Source organism: Amphibalanus amphitrite, unplaced genomic scaffold (genome assembly GCF_019059575.1).
Source record: "Amphibalanus amphitrite isolate SeventyFive unplaced genomic scaffold, NRLGWU_Aamphi_draft 000171F_arrow, whole genome shotgun sequence".
Lineage (NCBI taxonomy): Eukaryota > Metazoa > Arthropoda > Thecostraca > Balanomorpha > Balanidae > Amphibalanus > Amphibalanus amphitrite.
This window is the reverse complement of record NW_024881666.1, coordinates 710,396-729,201: the sequence shown is the minus strand read 5'-3', so window position 1 is coordinate 729,201 and position 18,806 is coordinate 710,396. Positions and strand designations below refer to the sequence as shown.

Genomic DNA, 18,806 nt, shown 5'->3' with positions numbered 1-18,806 from the left:
TATTCTCGTCTCGAAATCATCTTCCTCTTCCAGTTATAGATTTTATCAACCATATTTTCGTCTCTTTGATGCAACTTCGACAAAGAGACTGGGACACAATCAAAAACATCCACATCTCTATCCGATTAAACCATCAATTTCCCATTTCTCTTCTTCAAATCAACCTACAAGACAAAAAGAAACCGTGCTGGCCAAACTGAGGCTAGGACACACTATCTTACACACTCGCATATATACGACCATGTATGTACAGTAGGTCTACAAAAAAAGTCCCCCGCTCCAGAGGCGGCCGGCCGGCCGAACCCCCGGATTCCAGCCCCGACTCTACTGCGCAGGCCGCGGCAGCGACACGGGTCAGGTCGTGGCGCCCGGCGAGTGGGTCAGTTGGCGGCGGCCGGCCGTGGAGTGAGGACGCCGTGTGTGGGGCGCGGAGATGCCGCAGTGCAGAGGAGGAGAAGATAGTGACTCTGCACTATGCCGAAAATGATGCCTTTGTGATCTAAATTAAACACCCGCAGACGCAGTGCATATCCTCCCTTGCCCCATTCCTATTTTATCATAATCCTTCAATAATCCGTAATGACCATTCAACGCAAGCAAACAAAACAACCCGTTTATCGGCGACATCATCTCGGATAAAAAGCGACAGTGATGATTAGAATAGACTTAGCGCGAGGGCAAATCGAGGGTTATATATGTATCGCATACCGAACATTTTATTCCCATCTAGCAAATCAAGATTGGGGATCTTGTCCAACAAGTCAGCGGCCGTTCTAGACACAGATAAATGCTTTGTTTTCGGTCGCATCATCTGCAATAATTCGAAGCGAGGTTTAACCCTCGCCGGCCGAGAAGAAGGGGTGAATGCCGCCACCATGTATTTTTTTTTTTTGCGGTAGCTCAAAGCACACTGATGATATAAGGCTGACATTTCATATGCCTTGCATTTGATTCAAGTCGGATCATTTGACATCAACCACGTTTTCAGGTCAGGTCACTTAACCATGGCGTCTTAAGTAAACCTCTGCACGGTTGTCGGTTATAAAATGATGCAAATCCGCAATGCACTTGTGTCGAGCATAATGGAGAAATATGGAAACTGTTAATTTGGCGTCGGAAATGATCTAAAATTATACCTCAAGCACTTCAAATCGTGACTTCATACATTCTTGGCAAGGTCTAATGTTTCACAATTGCATTGTTCACCTTGCGTGACGTCATTTAGGGTGATAGGAGTGCTTCGTCAATAACTCCCGATCAAAATGAGCTAGCCAGTCGGGACAGCCATCATTGGACTTTGCAAGATTTGCCGAATCAAATGTTATGCAACATGTCCTCCTTTCAACAGCTTCGTGACCTGTGTTGCCCTAACATGACATTGACCCCAGGTTAGCGTTCTAAATTGCTTCACCTAAACAAAAAAGCATATAAATCGACGCGTCTGAGAACAGAAAACACGATTGTATCGAAATGACGATAATGCGACCATTTTTGCGAAGTTATTTACCAAAAACCGATCGAATGCCTTGGGGCCCTTGACCTGCCCTAAGAGGTCACTGATATTTCAAAATGGGGTACCAGTCGCTGCGTCACGTAACGAAGCAAGCGCTCGTTTTTTTCCGCGAGGCTCTAGCAGCTAGCTCAATTATAGGAGCTAAACATGGGGTTGGGGGATCGCTCCATTCTCACTCACTATTTGGCCGGGATAGTGTTTGCAATTATTGTTAAAATATAGCATTTTCAGATTTCAAATGACCCATTTTTCCCGTCCAAGTCTTTCAATTCAAGGTCATAACACCAGGTCACGTCAAGTGACCTTACCTCAAGGAAAGTTCCTGTGCTCATCATATCTAAATACACCGACTAACCGATCGCTTTAGAACTTTCAGCGATTTCAATGGGCAACACTATATGTATTTGAAACGTTTACTTTGCAAGTTTGACATTGTTGACAGAAAGGCCGGGCCAATTTTGAGATCGCTCAAGTCAATGGGAGAAAATTGAACTGCGCTTTTTTGGACGGAACGCATAATAAACACTCTGAAAACATGTGGTGCTTGATGAGATACAAAACTAAATGAGAAAATTGTTTGTTTTGTTGGGAGCCATCATTTTCGGTCTGAAAAGGCCCTTGCAGAGCTATGACATAACTATGCTCTGGTGTAGGTAGTAATTGGGTAGGCGAGCCAGCGACAGTGATCTGCGGAAGCGAGACTGTTCCCGTGGGACGATTGCCCTGTCGGGACGGTCCAGCCGTCTCCCAAACGGTCACCCGAAGAGGATTATGTGTCCTGGAATGGATCCGACGTCAAACAAGTGGTGGGGTGACCTCCAGTCCAGAGAGGGAAGCATGAAGACTAGGGGCGATGCGGATTGTTTTTTTTTCCTGAGGATAGCGAGGACGGAAGGGATCTAGCACCCTTGACCCTTCCTTATACTGAATGTATCTCAGGCTGTTAAATCTCCTAAGCGTTTTTTTTTTTCTCGACATCGTCAAGTTGTCATTAATAAAGATATGAAATCCGGGAGAATAAATTAAATAAAGAAATTGTGGCCAACAGAACATTATCAGTTGCGTTCAAACTTCAACATACTCGTAAGCATGATCACACACCCAGCTTACATATGAGCCATGTCATAATTATTTTTGATAGACATGCTTAAGTTATGAAATCATCTGAAGTGTTTAAAAGTTCCACGATACGAATCTAATATCCTGCTATGCATCATGACCATTTCTGGTCAGGTCATGTCTTTGAACAAAGGCCAAATTTTTCAAATGACCTTTAAAGGTCAACTTTTGATTCATTCGACGCGTTTTTTTTTGTATAAGAGGTAGAGGTGGCAAAAGATGAAAATTTTGGGAACCAGACTCGAACCACACCCGACTGGACATTTCTGGAACCAGTTGGACCCGGTCTTAGTTGGAATCGGAACCATTTGGACCCGTTCCCCAAAAGTCAAATAATACAAATTACTTGTAGGTATCATTAATTGCATCCTGTAAAACAGCCTTTTTCCACTGGGAATACTCATGAGCTACTGTGTGTAAAGAAACATTCACTTCATTCACTTCATATTTTGCAATAATGTGTAGTGTGCGAGATGTAAAGTTTATGGTAGGACCCAGTTGGACCCGTCAGAAAATTTCCAGGAACCGGTCTGGACCCATATGGGTCCAGACTGGTTCTTTGGACCGGATCCTCGGGTCCACATTTTGCCACCTTTAATAAGAGGAACACGAGGCTGGTAAAATTAATTTCAAGCAAGTTTTAAGCTAAAAACTTTTAAGTGTTTGTGGAAAAGCAATTGGTTTTCTCATAATACCGATGGTGGCAGTTGCTGTTATTTACGTGCTAAGCCGTTCACCTTTATTAAATCTGACAATATTATTCAGACATAGCGGTAAACGAGCTCATTGTTGTGTTAGGTTAGGCTCGGTCGATTTCAGAGTGGGAAGGATGACAGGAATTAGGGGAGACAGGGGGCCTGGGCGGGAGTCCTGGACCTCATGCTCTGCTGGGGCCGAGCCCATCACGTGGGTTGGATTGCCCTGACACATGGATAGCCCTGGGCGGTGTTTCACGGCCCCGCGTTGCAGCACGCTGCGCTGCGCTGCTGCATTGTTGCGGGGGTTGATATGAATTCGGCTCCACGCTAGCGTTGCGAGCTTCCGAGTCTGTTGATGTTTCCATGGAAACTGGAAACCCAATGCACCGGTGCGCGCAACGCACCCTGTCCAAGCAAATTTTTACCACCGATGACCTCTGGTGACATGACCTCTGGCTCTGACCCGATCTAAAATTGGCTGAAGTATATTTCTTCTTTTTGCTACTTTTGACGCTACTTCGAATGCCACTTAAATGCCCAAAGCTGAATTATAAGAATGATGCTCAATCCCCATTTTCCCTCCAACAGGGCGTGAGAGTCTAGGCATTCCTGTGGGGCACGGGCTAACAATGTCTTTCTCAAAATCATTGTGGCCATGAACATCTACTGCCATTCTTCAACACCGGTTTCGCTGCGCTGAGCGGTGGCCGTCCCGTTTGTTGGATTCTACAGCTGGCTGGCGGAAAGCGTTACCGGCCGCCCGTCCACCGCCCGCGGGCCGGGCCGAGCGGTCCCGCTGACCCTACCTGACCTGATACCGGCGCGATACGGGACAGGCAGACGGGGGTTCGGCTCAGCGAAGGCAGCGCCCACTGGTGCTGGGGACTTTTTTAATAGACCTACTGTACTATTGGTCTCAAGATAAGGGTCCAGGCGGCCTGTAGGTTTGATGCGGTGAATACCCTCACCCTCGCCACAGCTGGAGTGGGGGTAGGGGAGGGGGTGCGTTCGGCCCGAGTCTGACAGCGGAGTCGCTTGCCACAGTGTGGTGTCCAGCGGTGCAGTCGGATCGGAATCAGGCGGAATTATGCCGGCGGCGGTAACCGGTCGAAGGGCCTGGCTCAGTCACGTCTCGAGACGAGTTACCGAGCAGGGTGTCAGCGATAGATGGGAGGGGTGTGGTCAGGGCGCTGTTTGATCACCAAATCAGCATGCTGTCAGTTTGCTGGCGTTTCTCATCTTCTCATTGGTCGTTGATGAACCACACGTGGTGTGTGCGATTGACCAATGAGAGACTAAGAGACGCCTGTAACTGGCTTCCATATATTGGAAAACCGACAGCAAGCTGAAAACACGACAGTGCATGGGGCGCACTAGCTTTGAAGGTCGCTCCGCAAAAGCATAATTTTCCATAGATGAGGGTAACGGGTGTTATAGTTCGTTTTTTTTTAAGTTCGAACCTCACTGTAAACATCTTTTTGGAAACAGCACGAGAATTGCTAGCTGAATTACTGAGAAAACTGGCTAGCGCACTTTGTATTGGAGATATATGAACTAATATTTTCAAAATAAGTTTCTAACGTAAATAGAGTGAATAACCTTACGCTCATGTTATATGTTGCAAATTGATATAATTAAAACTAAATTGATATATTTCGATATTGCACCGGCATCAGAATAAGAATGATTCTTTCACATTCTTATTCTGATGACGGTGCAATATCGAAATATATCAATTTAGTTTTAATTATATCAATTTGCAACATATAATGTTAGGGCCAAATAAAGCTGCATATACCACGACACGGTGTATTGTGCTTCCAGCGACCGACGACCAAGCACAGACACGGCGACCCGCCGACTGACCCAGTCCGGTCACGGTCGCGCCCTTATATAACCACGGCACAGAGCGCATGCGCGGTGACCGCGCGGCGGTCAGGCGGCTCGCCAGGCGGCTCGCCGGCCGGACGGCCGGGCCGCCGACCCATCCTGTTCCACGGCCCCACACGGCCGGTCCGCGGTCACAATATCCCAACACTCCTCCCCCCATAAAAGAAACGTTTCCACTTGGTCAAGTAACAAAGAAACGCGATACACTACGCGACCGGAACGCGACCGGAAATACAAACTGATTCAGACACTGGTGATGCACATCAAGAGCATCCGAGGCCTAGGATTGAAAACGATCTGGGGGGAGCGACACTCTGCCAGACCTGGTCACATACGCGCCCCGCACAGATGTACCCCCATTCCCCACCTGATCTCGGGCCCGCCGGCAGAGGTAGTACAACGCCAGTGGATCCGGTCCAGTCTCCTCGGACCCCGTCTGCTTCCTGGGACGCGTTTCTGTGGCTGTGTCCGATGCGTCGTCCCTCCGGGTGCTTCCAGACGTTTCCTGTTTGTGGGACTCCCGTTCCACAGCTGGCTTTAGCTGGTTGAAGTGCAGAGCCTTTTCCTTGCCCTTGTCGTCACGGACGAGGTACGTTACTCCTCTCTCTCCTCCGAGGCGGCCGATGATGGTGCCCGGGCCTTTGTAGTACAGTCCCAGTTTCGGCTTCCCGCCGACCGAGACCCTATTATCCCGGATCCATACCCGGTCACCAGCCTCGAACCCTTTTCCGCTCGCGCGCTGGTTGAATCGGGTCGCAGCCTCCGTGACACTGGCCCGGGTTTTCCTGATAGTCGTCTGATAAGCCTCTGAAATGGCCTTAAGACGCTCTTCAAGGTAGCACCGGATATTTACCGCCCGATCCGGAGGGTTGATGACCGCATCGAGTGGCGTTTTCGGGTGGAATCCGTGCAGCAGAAAGAACGGGGAATATCCGGTGACGCTGTGCACAGAGGTGTTGTAGGCCATGCAGTACGCCTTGATGTCAGCGTCCCAGTTCGCTCCTTGAGGGTCAACGTATTTGGCGACCATGTCCTTGAGTGTTCTCATAAAACGCTCTACCATACCATCACTCTCAGGGTGATAGGGCGTTGTACGTGTTTTCTGGATGCCCAGTCGCTTGCACATGCACTGGAACAATGCAGACTCAAATTGGCCTCCTTGGTCCGAGTGAATTCTGTCTGGCACCCCCATGTCGTAAACCCAATCCAACAGTACCGTGGTTACGGTTTCGGCATCCTGCCGTCTGACTGGGTACACTCGGACGTATTTAGAAAAATAGTCCATGATGACTACTGCATATCGATTGCCATTATCCGACACCGGCATCTCAGTGATGTCAATCGCAATTCTGCGGAATGGTTGACTCGTGACCTCCGTCACCAGAGGAGCCCGTTTCTTCGGTGCAGGGCGATGGCGCCGTTGGCAAAGGTCACACGTGCTGCAGTACCGACGGATGTCCGCGAACATGCCGGGCCAGAGGAAGCGCTGTCGCACTCTTTCCGTTGTTCGGCTCCGTCCCAAGTGTGCGGACGTCGGATGGTCATGGGCGAGCATCATGATTCTTGATCGCATCGAATCGGGGACCAGGGCCCGGAAGCCCCACTTCGTCCTCATGCCGAGAACGCCCTCCCTCACTTCGAGTTGCGTCCAGCTCCCACGCAGTAGCTCCCACTCGGCGAGAGGGTGATCGGGCGGTGGTTCCCGACTGCCCAGACAGGCGTTCCGCATGACACTGAGGACCTCGTCCTCTTGTTGCGCCGTCTGCAACTCCGATTGTCCTGGTGCTTCAGTGATTAGGCGTCCCGCCTGGTCATCCTTCGCACTACGTAGCGCAGTAGGCAGTGCGCAGACTTGGCCAAGTTCTGCTGCGCCTCGAGTCTTCCCCACACATTCCTCCTCTTCACCAGAAGCAGGTTCTTGGGTTCTTGTAGCTGCGGTATGCACGGGTGCTTGACCGGCTTCGGCGGGACAAGACTTGCTGCGCTTGCCCGTCCAGAGATTGCCGTTGACTGGTCGCTGCCGGGACATCGCATCGGCATTGCCGTGATCCCGGCCCGGCCGGACAACCACCCGGAACTGGTAAGAGCTCAGCTCGATGGCCCACCGGCCACGCCTTCCTGTCCCGTCACGTTCCACATTGATGGACTCCGGTACACCCGTGAGTGGTTTGTGATCGGTCACGACTTCGAATTCTGCTCCAACTGTGTACTGGTTGAACCGCCGGATGGCGTGAACGATGGCCCAGAGTTCTTTATCATATGTTGGCCATCTGCGCTGTTGCTTTGTCAGCACCTTACTGTCGTAGGCGATGACTCTCTCCGTGTCACCCACCCGCTCCGCGAGCACTGAACCGACTGCAGAGTCGGATGCATCCGTGTACAAGACGAATGTACCACGGAACGTAGGGAGGGCTAACACCGGAGGTGCAGTCAGCGCCTGCTTCAGACTCTCAAAAGCTGCTTCAGCTTCCGGTGTCCACGTCAGGTGGTCACCCACCACCTTGGCTTCCCTCAGCGGCTTCGTGAGATCCATGTATTGTGGGACAAAACGGCTGTAATATCCGCACAATCCGAGGAAGCTCTTCATGTCATCTTCCGTCTTCGGTGGAGCCCAGTCGAGTATCTTCTGGATGTTATGTGGGTCCGGTAGGAGTCCCTCCTTTGCGACCCGGTGACCGAGGAACGTAACTTCGCGCTTTGCGAGGCGGCACTTTTCTGGTTTGAGCTTCAGCTTCGCCGACCTCACTCGCTTGAAGACATCACGGAGCGTTGCGATGTGCTCGTCCGCGGATCTGCTTGATATGATGATGTCATCAAGGTAGACTTAACGGCGTTTCGAGTCCAGACCCGCAAGCACCAGTTCCATGAATCGCTGGAATGTGGCTCCAGCATTTTTGAGACCCATGGCCATCACCCTGAACTGATGGAGTCCTTTGCCCGTGGAGAACGCCGTCTTTTCTCGGTCCTCTGTGGCCAGCGGGACCTGCCAGTAACCGGTCGCCATGTCGAGCGTCGTGTACCACGTTGCCCCCGCTAGGGTATCCAACGCCTCGTCGACCCTCGGCAGAGGATGCGCACATCCGCGAGTTCGGCTGTTGATCGCGCGGAGATCGACGCAGAAGCGGAAACTTCCATCTTTCTATCTGGCCAGGACGACTGGAGAGCACCACGGACTTGTACTCTCTTCAATTATTCCATCTTTCATCATCTGCGTCTTCTGCATCTCGACTTGCTCGCGGAGTTTAACTGGTACCCGCCGTGGTCTCTGCTTCACGGGAGCCTCCTCCCCTGTGTCGATGTGGTGTTCGAGCAAATCTGTCTTGCCGATATCACCCGCATACTGACTGAAGATGTCTGCATATTCGCTGAGAATGGTTCTAAGTTTCTCCTTTCCTTCCGCTGAGAAGTCAGATCCGTCCACATCAAGTACTTCTGTCACCGTCGTATTCTGACGCCTTTCTGTTCTGCAGCTCACATCATCAACGTCATCATCATCAATGTCCCCAACGCCTCCGTCTGCAGCCAGGCACAACTTGTACTCGCAGTCCTTCTCGTTTGTGGCATCATAAAATGTCCCTAGGTCACTGCCTCTGAGAACACGGACTTCTTCAGACCCAACATTTGTCAAGATGATCGAGACGCACCCGTCGTCATCTGCAACGACCAGAGCCCTTGGAGTCAGGAGTCCCTCCCGCTCCGCTACGGTCGATGGCTCGAATATCCCGGCTGCACCCATTTCATCACTCTGCACGCCGTCCACTCTCTCCAGCTTACCAGCTACCACGCACTCTGACCGTGCTGGAATGACGACGTTCGACAGTAATCGCACTCGCGCACGTCTTGGTCGAACCTGCTCCCGGCTTGGCAGGGGAACGCTCATGGTTCCAATCTTGAATGAGCCAGTGTCGTCGTCAATGACCGTGCGATGCATGCACGTGAAGTCGCGACCTAGTATCACGTCGTACACGAGGTCGCCTGCCACGGTCACTACCGGGCATCGGAAGCTGACTCCATCAATGCATAATGAGAGGTTTTCCAACTCACCAACTATCTGGAGGGAGGTACCTCCCGCTCCGATAGCATTGCGCGAGCTCGGGCTGAGCCGGATTGTTCTTAGTGCTGGGTTCCCCTCATAAAATCCTCTTCGCATCATGGTGAAGTCGGCACCAGTGTCCACCAGCGCCCATGTCGGAGCGCCGTGAATGACGACCCGAACGGCCGACGCCGTGAGTGGGGACGCTTTAGAGAGGACTGGGACCTGTCCCACGGCTCCAGTCCGGTTCAGTTTTCCTGATGCGCACCAGCGCCCCGCCGGGCATCAGCAGCTCTCGTCTCGGAGTGGCCTCCGCCATTGCTGCCACCCTGGAAGTATTGGCACCCCGCCATCCAGTGGCCCTGCTGCCCACAACATAAGCAGAGCGGCAGCGCGCGCCCATCCCTTGTCGACGGCAATGAAATGGGGCAGTGTCGCTTGAGGTGACCCAATTCTCTACAGCCGAAGCATCTGACGCTAGGTGAACCACGGCTACGCTCGACGCAGTCTCGCTGAAAATGACCCGGCTGCTCGCAGCGGTAGCACCGGGGAAGTCGGCGAGACTTACTCGCATCAGTTGTCGTCTTCGGCGCCATTGTGATGGCCGATATCGACTCGTGTAGCCCACGAATATGATCTTCGATGGCTGTGAGCCGGTTGTTGTCCGTCACAGTCTTTTCTGCTTGACCCACGGTTGCTTCACCCCCGACCGGGCGGATCGCCCCGATGACGTCGATCTCATGATTTCGCACTGCCTTGATCGTCTTCCTCGTCTCCTCGAATTCTTTACTAACGCGTACCGCGTCAGTCAGTGTGGATACGTTTTGGCTGATTAACCTGTCTTGCAATTGCGTGTCACGGAGGCCACAGATGAATCGGCCGCACTGGAATCCCTCCATAGCGCTGTGGTCGCTGGGCAGAGCCGGCTGGGCTAGCCCACTCAGCTCTCTGATCCTGGCTGAGAAGTCTTCAATAGACTCCGAAGGTGACTGGCAAACTCGGTTGAGTTCGGCATGAGCCTGCAACGTGCTTATTTGCCGACCGAACCGACTTTCCAGTGCTTCAACCACCCTGCCGTAGTCCTTCCGTGACTCTTCGGTGAGTGACGCGGATGTGTCCAGTGCGACTCCGTCCAAAAGACCCACCATAGCAGCCAGCCGGTCCCCGGCTTTCATGCTCGCCGTCTGAGCTTCAAATCGGCGGAACCATTTCTGCCACACTTCCCCCGACTCTCCACTAAATTTCGAGGCTCTTGAAAGGAAAATGGTAGATAAATCCATAGTTTGTTATACTGAACTCTACTGGAGACAACCTCTCATCACCCGAAGTCTCTACTCACCGGCTCCGTCCACCTTTTCCACCGTGAGCTTGCGTAGGCCGTCACAGAACTCTCACAGCAATCTTCTTTCTTAAAAATTCATATGCAGCCCATTTACGTTATTGGTCCTACCGACCGCGCCAAAATATGTTAGGGCCAAATAAAGCTGCATATACCACGACACGGTGTATTGTGCTTCCAGCGACCGACGACCAAGCACGGACACGGCGACCCGCCGACTGACCCAGTCCGGTCACGGTCGCGCCCTTATATAACCACGGCACAGAGCGCATGCGCGGTGACCGCGCGGCGGTCAGGCGGCTCGCCGGCCGGACGGCCGGGCCGCCGACCCATCCTGTTCCACGGCCCCACACGGCGGCCGGTCCGTGGTCACAATATCCCAACAATAACATGAGCATAAGGTTATTCACTCTATTTACATTATTAATCATGCTCAGAAATACCATAGCTTACCTCCAATAAGTTTCTAACACCGATTATATACTGTTACGTTAAACGCCGTGCGATTTACTAATTAGTTCGGTTATACTTCCTGACAAGTCTTCGATCCTTGTGAGGTTGCAAATACCGGGCTGCGAGTCTGGGAAAAAGGAGCCAGGTAGAAATAATTTTGATACAATTGATCGTTTGCGAAATCACTGTGCGCCAACGAGTTTTCTCAGTAATTCAGCTACCAATTCTCGTGCTGTGTTCAATAAGACGTTTACAGTGAGGGACGAACTTAGAAAAAACGAACTATACCTACCCCAGACTTCTTGCGATTGCTCCCAACAAGGAAACCTGAAAGCTGAAAATTAGCGGACCTGACTTGATTCAAGCCGATTCTCTGGTGACACCAACGACCAATTACATTTTTGATTCTTGTCGAGTCACTGACCTATGACGTCATAAAAGACTTCACTCGGTCCCAAAATATTGCGGCTTGGCAACTCCGCCATTGCTAGGTCAACTTCTGCAGATAAATAAAACTCACAGGACTCCATATTCTTCCGAGACCTTGCAACCTTTATGTCTCACCAAGGTCATTCATGGTCAGGTCACCAGGTCACTTGAAGTGACCTCACCTCATAAAAAGTTTCAATGTCTGTCATAGCTACACCGAGTGACCGATCGCTTTGAAACTTTCAGCGATTGCTAAGAGCAATAGCATGTACAAAATGTTTATCTCAGAATTTTGATATCGATGACCTAAGGTCAGGTCAATTTTGCGACCTCCCCATTAGTGTCATGCGGGGCAGCTGATGTAGATAGCGCAGGTGTAGTTACCTACCACCTACCTTGGTTGTTTTCTCTTTTTGGCGGAAACACGGTCTCGACTTCCCCTCCTCGCTCGCCCAGGTGTCTGTGTCTGCCGATTCCTTCTTGCGTAGCTGAAAGACGCAAACACGGTCTCGACTTCCCCTCCTCGCTCGCCCAGGTGTCTGTGTCTGCCGATTCCTTCTTGCGTAGCTGAAAGACGCCCCGAGCGGAGGGGAAGGAGACTTGGGAAGGAATGGGGTGACGGTGGGGCGGTGGGTGGGTGTGTTAGGATCCTAGTTTTACTCTCGCTGATGCACGTTGGTGTGGAACTCGTTCGGCGTAGGAAGACTATGGTGGTGATGTTTGCCAGCGTTGCCCTTCTTTCACGGATTTGTTTTCTTGTTGGATTTTGCTGCTCACATATCGATTCACACATACATCACTCGCACTCAAGACTGAACAGTGAACATTCAACTCGACTAATGTGCCCCGCGCCCTTGCCGACGCGCGCCCGACTCCGTCTCCCGGCCGGCCCGGGCGCGGCGCCGCGGCGCGGCCGTCCCGGTTACCTGACCCGGCCGGCCAAAGGTCGGACCGGCTCCGGCCGCCGCTGCCAGCCCGCGGCGGGCCCGGGGAGGGGTACTACACTACATTCTTCCATTGTCGTGGTAACATGCTTGGTGAGGGCAAACATTGGCATGATTTCTTTCCCATTAATATTAAAGTATTGCCTGATTATCTCGTCTAGTGCTGCCATCTGTCGAATGTTGTTCTCCCTAGTTGTTCTTCCTAGGGGTCGCCGCAGTCTGCCCCGCCGCAGTCTGCCCCGACACTAATGTTCCGTGATTATCGCCGGCTCTAATACGGTCCCATTAGTGTCATGCGGGGCAGCTGATGTAGATAGCGCAGGTGTAGTTACCTACCACCTACCTTGGTTGTTTTCTCTTTTTGGCGGAAACACGGTCTCGACTTCCCCTCCTCGCTCGCCCAGGTGTCTGTGTCTGCCGATTCCTTCTTGCGTAGCTGAAAGACGCCAAAGGACCGCCAAAAGGATGTACTCGGGCGTGGGATGACGTCACCGATGACGCAGCGCTGCGTGCTCAGCTGGACTATGTTGCAGGCCGCTTGAATGGTGACGACCCAGCCCGCGGCACGTGGTGCGTTGAGGGTGACGCCATGGCTGTTTGGACGGACGCCAGCTCCCTGGCCACCGGAGTCGTGCTGGAGTCAGCGGACGGTGACGTCATCGAGGACGCGTGCTGGCTAAGACATAATGAGGCCACGCACATCAACATGGCCGAGCTGGACGCCGCCATCCGAGGCGTCAACCTGGCTGTCGCCTGGGGAGCGCGGACAATCGATCTCCGCACCGACTCGGCCACGGTTCATTGCTGGCTTGATGACGCCATCAGCGGCCGCGCGCCTCAGAACAAAGGCGCACGGTGAGCTGATGATTCGGCGACGTGTGGGGATCATCTGTCAGCTGGTCGGTGAGCTGCGGCTACGACTGTCGGTGATGCTCGTGCGGTCGGCTGAGAACCGAGCTGACGCACTGACGCGAGTCCCCAAAGACTGGCTTCGTAACGTGAGTGTGACTCGAGAGTGCGAGTCTCCATCGCCCGGAGTCAGTGCGGCGGTCGTCTCCGAGCCGCCGCCTCTGGCCGGTGCCGCCGCTGGGCGTGCCGACAGCGGTACGGCGGACGAGCTCCGTGCAGCCGTGTGCCAGTCACACGATCGGGCCGGCCACCCCGGTGTCCGTCGGACATTGTACTTTGCCCGCCGTGATGTGTCGCGTGACGTCACCCGGGCTATGGCTCGTGCAGTGGTGGAGAACTGTGACGCGTGCCGCTCGATTGACCCGGCCCCGGTGCGGTGGAGACATGGCTCGCTCGGCGTGTCTGTCCCGTGGCAGCGCATATCCATTGACGTCACCCATCACCGCGGACAGAACTACCTCACCGTCATTGACTGTGGGCCATCGCGCTTCTGCGTGTGGCGCTCGCTGCGTCGCGCCAACGCCAACGAGATCGTTGGCCACCTAGAGCAGCTATGTCTCGAGCGCGGAGCCCCTGAGGAGATCCTGACAGACAATGACACGGTGTTCCGTGGCCGACATATGGCTGTGCTCACGGCGCGGTGGAGAGTGGCTCTCAGATTCCGAGCTGTCCACGAGCCAGGCGGGAATGGTGTGGTGGAGCGGTGCCATCGGACAATCAAAGTCATCGCCGCGAGGCGCCAGTGTACCGTGGCCGAAGCGGTTCACATTTACAACGTGACCCCGCGCGATGGAGTGACGGCAGAGTCCGCCCCGGCATCCGGGGTGTATCAGTACACCGTGCGGGATTGTATTCGGTCCGCGCCGTCTGACGCCGCTGAAGCTAGCGAGCGGCACTCACTCGTGTCTGACGACCGGTGTCGTGTTAGGCCGCCGCTATCTGACGCCACGGAGGCTGTGGGATCACCCCCACTTGTATCTGACGGGGCGCGTCTCAGAGTGGGGGACAGGGTGTGGGTGCGCCGACGTGGGACACGCTGCACAGATATGTCACGGCGCGGGACGGTGACGGGCTTGGTGTCGCGACAGGTAGTCGAGGTCGATGGGGTCCCATGGCACGTCAGAAACGTTCGTCACCGATGTGACCGGCAGGACAGCGACGGGGACAGTGACAGTGTCGATGACGGCGACGGGGACAGTGACAGTGTCGATGATGGGGACTGAGCCCCCTGCAGCCGAGCCGGCTGTGGCTGAGCCTCCTGCCGGCTCAGGTCGAGCCGGTGCTGCTGCGGCGGAGCGCCCGCCTGCAGAGTCGGATGGTCCGTTAGTGGTGCGTACTGCAGTGTGGTCCACTGAAAATGTACTAGTATGATTCTTGAGTATCAGGTGGGGTGGCCCCGGCTGCCGCCTGTCCGCGGGCGCTTATGACTCCGTTGCTCTGGGCGGCGGGACGGCGACGGCTCGCCCGCAGAACGCGAGGGTTCGGAGTCGGACCATACGGAGAGGCCGGAGCTGCTGGGACTGCGCCTCCGTCGGCGGCGGCCGCGGTTCTCAGACGAATGTGACCACCTCCGGTGTGGGGGATCCGCAGGCCGGGAAGCTTGGCGGAGACCTGCCGGCCCGGCGGTGGCGCGGCCTGCGATGGACGGTCGACGGCCGGGTCTCGGGAAGCATCCGCCCGAACTAACCGAGATGTCTGCGTCGGCGGGAGAGCCACGGCTGTCGGTGTCGGCTGCCGTAGCCGGCCTTGACACGAGAGCGGGTTCACTGGCAGTGGGTGGAGGCGGAGGGGGCGCGGCCGTCTGTCGCCTGGATAATAAACGGGAAGAGAGAAGTCGCAGTTGGTGGCGAATGGCGAGCCGGCTGGGCTGGCGGGCCGAACTAGCTGTGGAGTGAACATTTATGTTAGGTTACCGCCCAGCCCCAGCGACAGGCCAGGTGCAGGGTGCACTGCCACCTGGTGGCAGCACAACTCAAAGTGTATGGTGGCATTCTGTAGTTGTCGTAAGTACATATCGGGCACTGGTACTTACAGGCTAAAGGATGTGTAACGGGCCACCCCACTGAGGGTGTTAATTGTGGAGCGCCTAACGGATAGTTTTTTGGCGAGAGCCAGACTGTGAGATCACAGTGAACGGCAGTGAATGGTCACGAGAGCCGTAGGTGACCAGGTGGGTTATGCGGACAGCCTCCATGTCTAAGTGGGCAATCGCGGACAGCCTGGTGTATCACAATGTGGGGGCTATCGCGGACAGCCGGGCATGTCTACAGGTGGGGCTATCGCGAACAGCCCTGCATGGATGGATGTGGGGCTATCGTGGACGGCCCGGGGCTATCGCGGACAGCCCTGCATGTACGTAGGTGGGGCGATCGCGGACAGCCCTGAATGTATGTAGGTAGGGCTATCGCGGACAGCCGGGCATTTTTTTAGGTGGGGCTATCGCAGACAGCCCTGCATGTATGTAGGCAGGGGGTAGCGCGGACAGCCTGACCTGTCACAATGTGGGGCCATCGCGGACAACCGTCCACGTCTGCAGGTGAGGCCATCGCGGACAGCCGTGCACGTCTGCAGGTGTGACTATCGCGGACAGCGTGCAATGTGCATGTCTGCAGGTGAGGCTACCGCGGACAGTCGTGCCTTTTGTAGCCTCGCTATCGCGGAACGCCGGGCATGTCTGGAGGTGAGACTATCGCGGACAGTCGGGCATGTCTATAGGTGGGGCTATCTCGGACAGCCCTGCATGTATGTAGGTAGGGCTATCGCGGACAGCCTGACATGTCATAATGTGGGGCCATCGCGGACAGCCGTCCATGTCTACATGTGATGCTATCGCGGGCAGCCGTGCACGTCTGCAGGTGAGACTCGCGGACAGCCGTGCATGTCTGCAGGTGAGGCTATCGCGGACAGCCGTGCCTTTTTGTAGCCTCGCTATCGCGGACAGCCGTGCATGTCTGGAGGTGAGGCTATCGCGGACAGCCGGGCATGTCTATAGGTGGGGCTATCTCGGACAGACTTGCATGTATGTAGGTAGGGCTATCGCGGACAGCCTGACGTGTCACAATGTGGGGCCATCGCGGACAGCCGGCCATGTCTGCAGGTGAGGCTATCGCGGACAACCGTGCCTTTTTGTAGGTGAGGCTATTGCGGACAGCCTGACGTGTTACAATGTGGGGCCATCGAGGACAGCCGTCCATGTCTGCAGGTGAGGCTATCGCGGACAGCCGTGCATGTCTGCAGGTGAGGCTATCGCGGACAGCCGTGCCTTTTTGTAGGTGAGGCTATCGCGGACAGCCGTGCCTTTTTGTAGGTGAGGCTATCGCGGACAGCCTGACGTGTTACAGTGTGGGGCCATCGTGGACAGCCGTCCATGTCTGCAGGTGAGGCTATCGCGGACAGCCACGCACGTCTGCAGGTGAGACTATCGCGGACAGCCGTGCATGTCGGCATGTGAGGCTATCGCGGACAGCCTGACGTGTTACAATGTGGGGTTATCGCGGACAGCCGTCCATGTCTGCAGGTGAGGCTATCGCGGACAGCCGAGCACGTCTGCAGGTGAGACTATCGCGGACAGCCGTGCATGTCGGCATGTGAGGCTATCGCGGACAGCCGTGCCTTTTGTAGGTGAGGCTATCGCGGACAGCCGTGCACGTCTGCAGGTGAGACTATCGCGGATAGATGTGCATGTGTGCAGGTGAGGCTATCGCGGACAGCCGTGCCTTTCTTATCCTCGCTATCGCGGACAGCCGTGCATGTCTGGAGGTGAGGTCTCGGACAGCCTTGCATGTATGTAGGTAGGGCTATCGCGGACAGCCTGACGTGTTACAATGTGCGGCCATCGCGGACAGCCGGCCATGTCTGCAGGTGAGGCTATCGCGGACAACCATGCCTTTTTTAGGTGAGGCTATCGCCGACAGCCTGACGTGTCACAATGTGGGGCCAACGCGGACAGCCGTCCATGTCTGCAGGTGAGGCTATCGCGGACAGCCGTGCATGTCTGCAGGTGAGGCTATCGCGGACAGCCGTGCCTTTTTGTAGGTGAGGCTATCGCGGACAGCCTGACGTTACAATGTGGGGCCATCGCGGACAGCCGTGCCTTTTTGTAGGTGAGGCTATCGCGGACAGCCTGACGTGTGACAATGTGGGGCCGTCGCGGACAGCCGTCCATGTCTGCAGGTGAGGCTATCGCGGACAGCCACGCACGTCTGTAGGTGAGACTATCGCGGACAGCTGTATATGTCGGCATGTAAGGCTATTGTGGACAGCCGTCCATGTCTGCAGGTGAGGCTATCGCGGACAGCCGCGCACGTCTGCAGGTGAGACTATCGTCGGTATGTGAGGCTATCGCGGACAGCCGTGCATGTCTGCAGGTGAGGTTATCGCGGACAGCCGTGCACGTCTGCAGGTGAGACTATCGCGGACAGCCGTGCATGTCGGTATGTGAGGCTATCGCGGACAGCCGTGCATGTCTGCAGGTGAGGCTATCGCGGACAGCCGTGCCTTTTTGTAGGTGAGGCCATCGCGGACAGCCTGACGTGTGACAATGTGGGGCCATCGCGGACAGCCGTCCATGTCTGCAGGTGAGGCTATCGCGGACAGCCACGCACGTCTGCAGGTGAGACTATCGCGGACAGCCGTGCATGTCATGTCGGCATGTGAGGCTATCGCGGACAGCCGTGCCTTTTTGTAGGTGAGGCTATCGCGGACAGCCGTGCCTGTTTGTAGGTGGGGCTATCGCGGACAGCCGTGCATGTGTGTAGATGCAGCTATCACAAACAGCCCTTGATGTCTGTAGGGGAGTCTAAGTGGACAGGTGAGGGGATGGGACAGGGCCACTACTGCAAACAGGCGTCGCCGGAGGGGGTGTCTGCCGACCCCTTATTATTTCTCAGCCTTGGCGCCGGGTCGGAAATGCATCTTTGCGTCACAGTCTGGCGCTGCCAACTGGTGTCAGGTAGGTGCGCGTTCCGTGTAGGTATATACGGTCGGTGGACAGGCTCATGGCGGCAATGCAGCATAGCAGCAGGCATACGTGCATCCACAGTGTGGCACATTGCCAGCAGTGACCTGACCCCCAGTCGGTCCGCTGCAGACCGGTGAAAGGCAACACCCCCGATCAACGGCAGTCCGACCGCCGGCCACAGGCCCGTCATGGCCTTTTCAAGGGCAGCTGACGTCACGCCGGATGAGTCACCCGGCCGCCCCCCCCCCCCCGGTGCGGAGGACGGTCAAGTGTCACACGCCCGCGCCTGCGCCGCTGGCAACCACGTGACCATCAGTAGCTATTGTTGCTGCCGCCGCCCGCGGCGCTACCAGCGTTGGAAGTGCCACGTAGAGCTGACGTCACGATCACGCTATGGCTGGTCGGACCCGCCAAGATGGCGTCAGGGCGACAGGGCATTGGGCGTAGGCCATGGACATCAATACTGATGCCAGGCAAGCAAAGAGTATATAGGGCTAAAAATGCATGGCAGGCTAAGAA

The 18,806-nt window shown here is 55.1% G+C and overlaps 2 protein-coding genes across 2 annotated transcripts; one reads left to right on the top strand and one right to left on the bottom strand.

Moving 5' to 3' along the window:
- Positions 1-8,044: 8,044 nt before the first annotated feature.
- Positions 8,045-9,572, bottom strand: LOC122383723. The gene is made up of 3 exons (XM_043370449.1): positions 9,488-9,572; positions 8,395-9,207; positions 8,045-8,187 (listed from the first exon to the last, which is right to left on the bottom strand). The coding sequence occupies exons 1-3, from the start codon at positions 9,570-9,572 to the stop codon at positions 8,045-8,047; spliced, it is 1,041 nt and encodes a 346-aa protein (XP_043226384.1).
- A 3,709-nt stretch (positions 9,573-13,281) lies between these two features.
- LOC122383722 lies at positions 13,282-15,013 on the top strand. Its single transcript, XM_043370448.1, has 2 exons — positions 13,282-14,283; positions 14,798-15,013. The coding sequence occupies exons 1-2, from the start codon at positions 13,282-13,284 to the stop codon at positions 15,011-15,013; spliced, it is 1,218 nt and encodes a 405-aa protein (XP_043226383.1).
- The last annotated feature ends 3,793 nt before the right edge of the window (positions 15,014-18,806 follow it).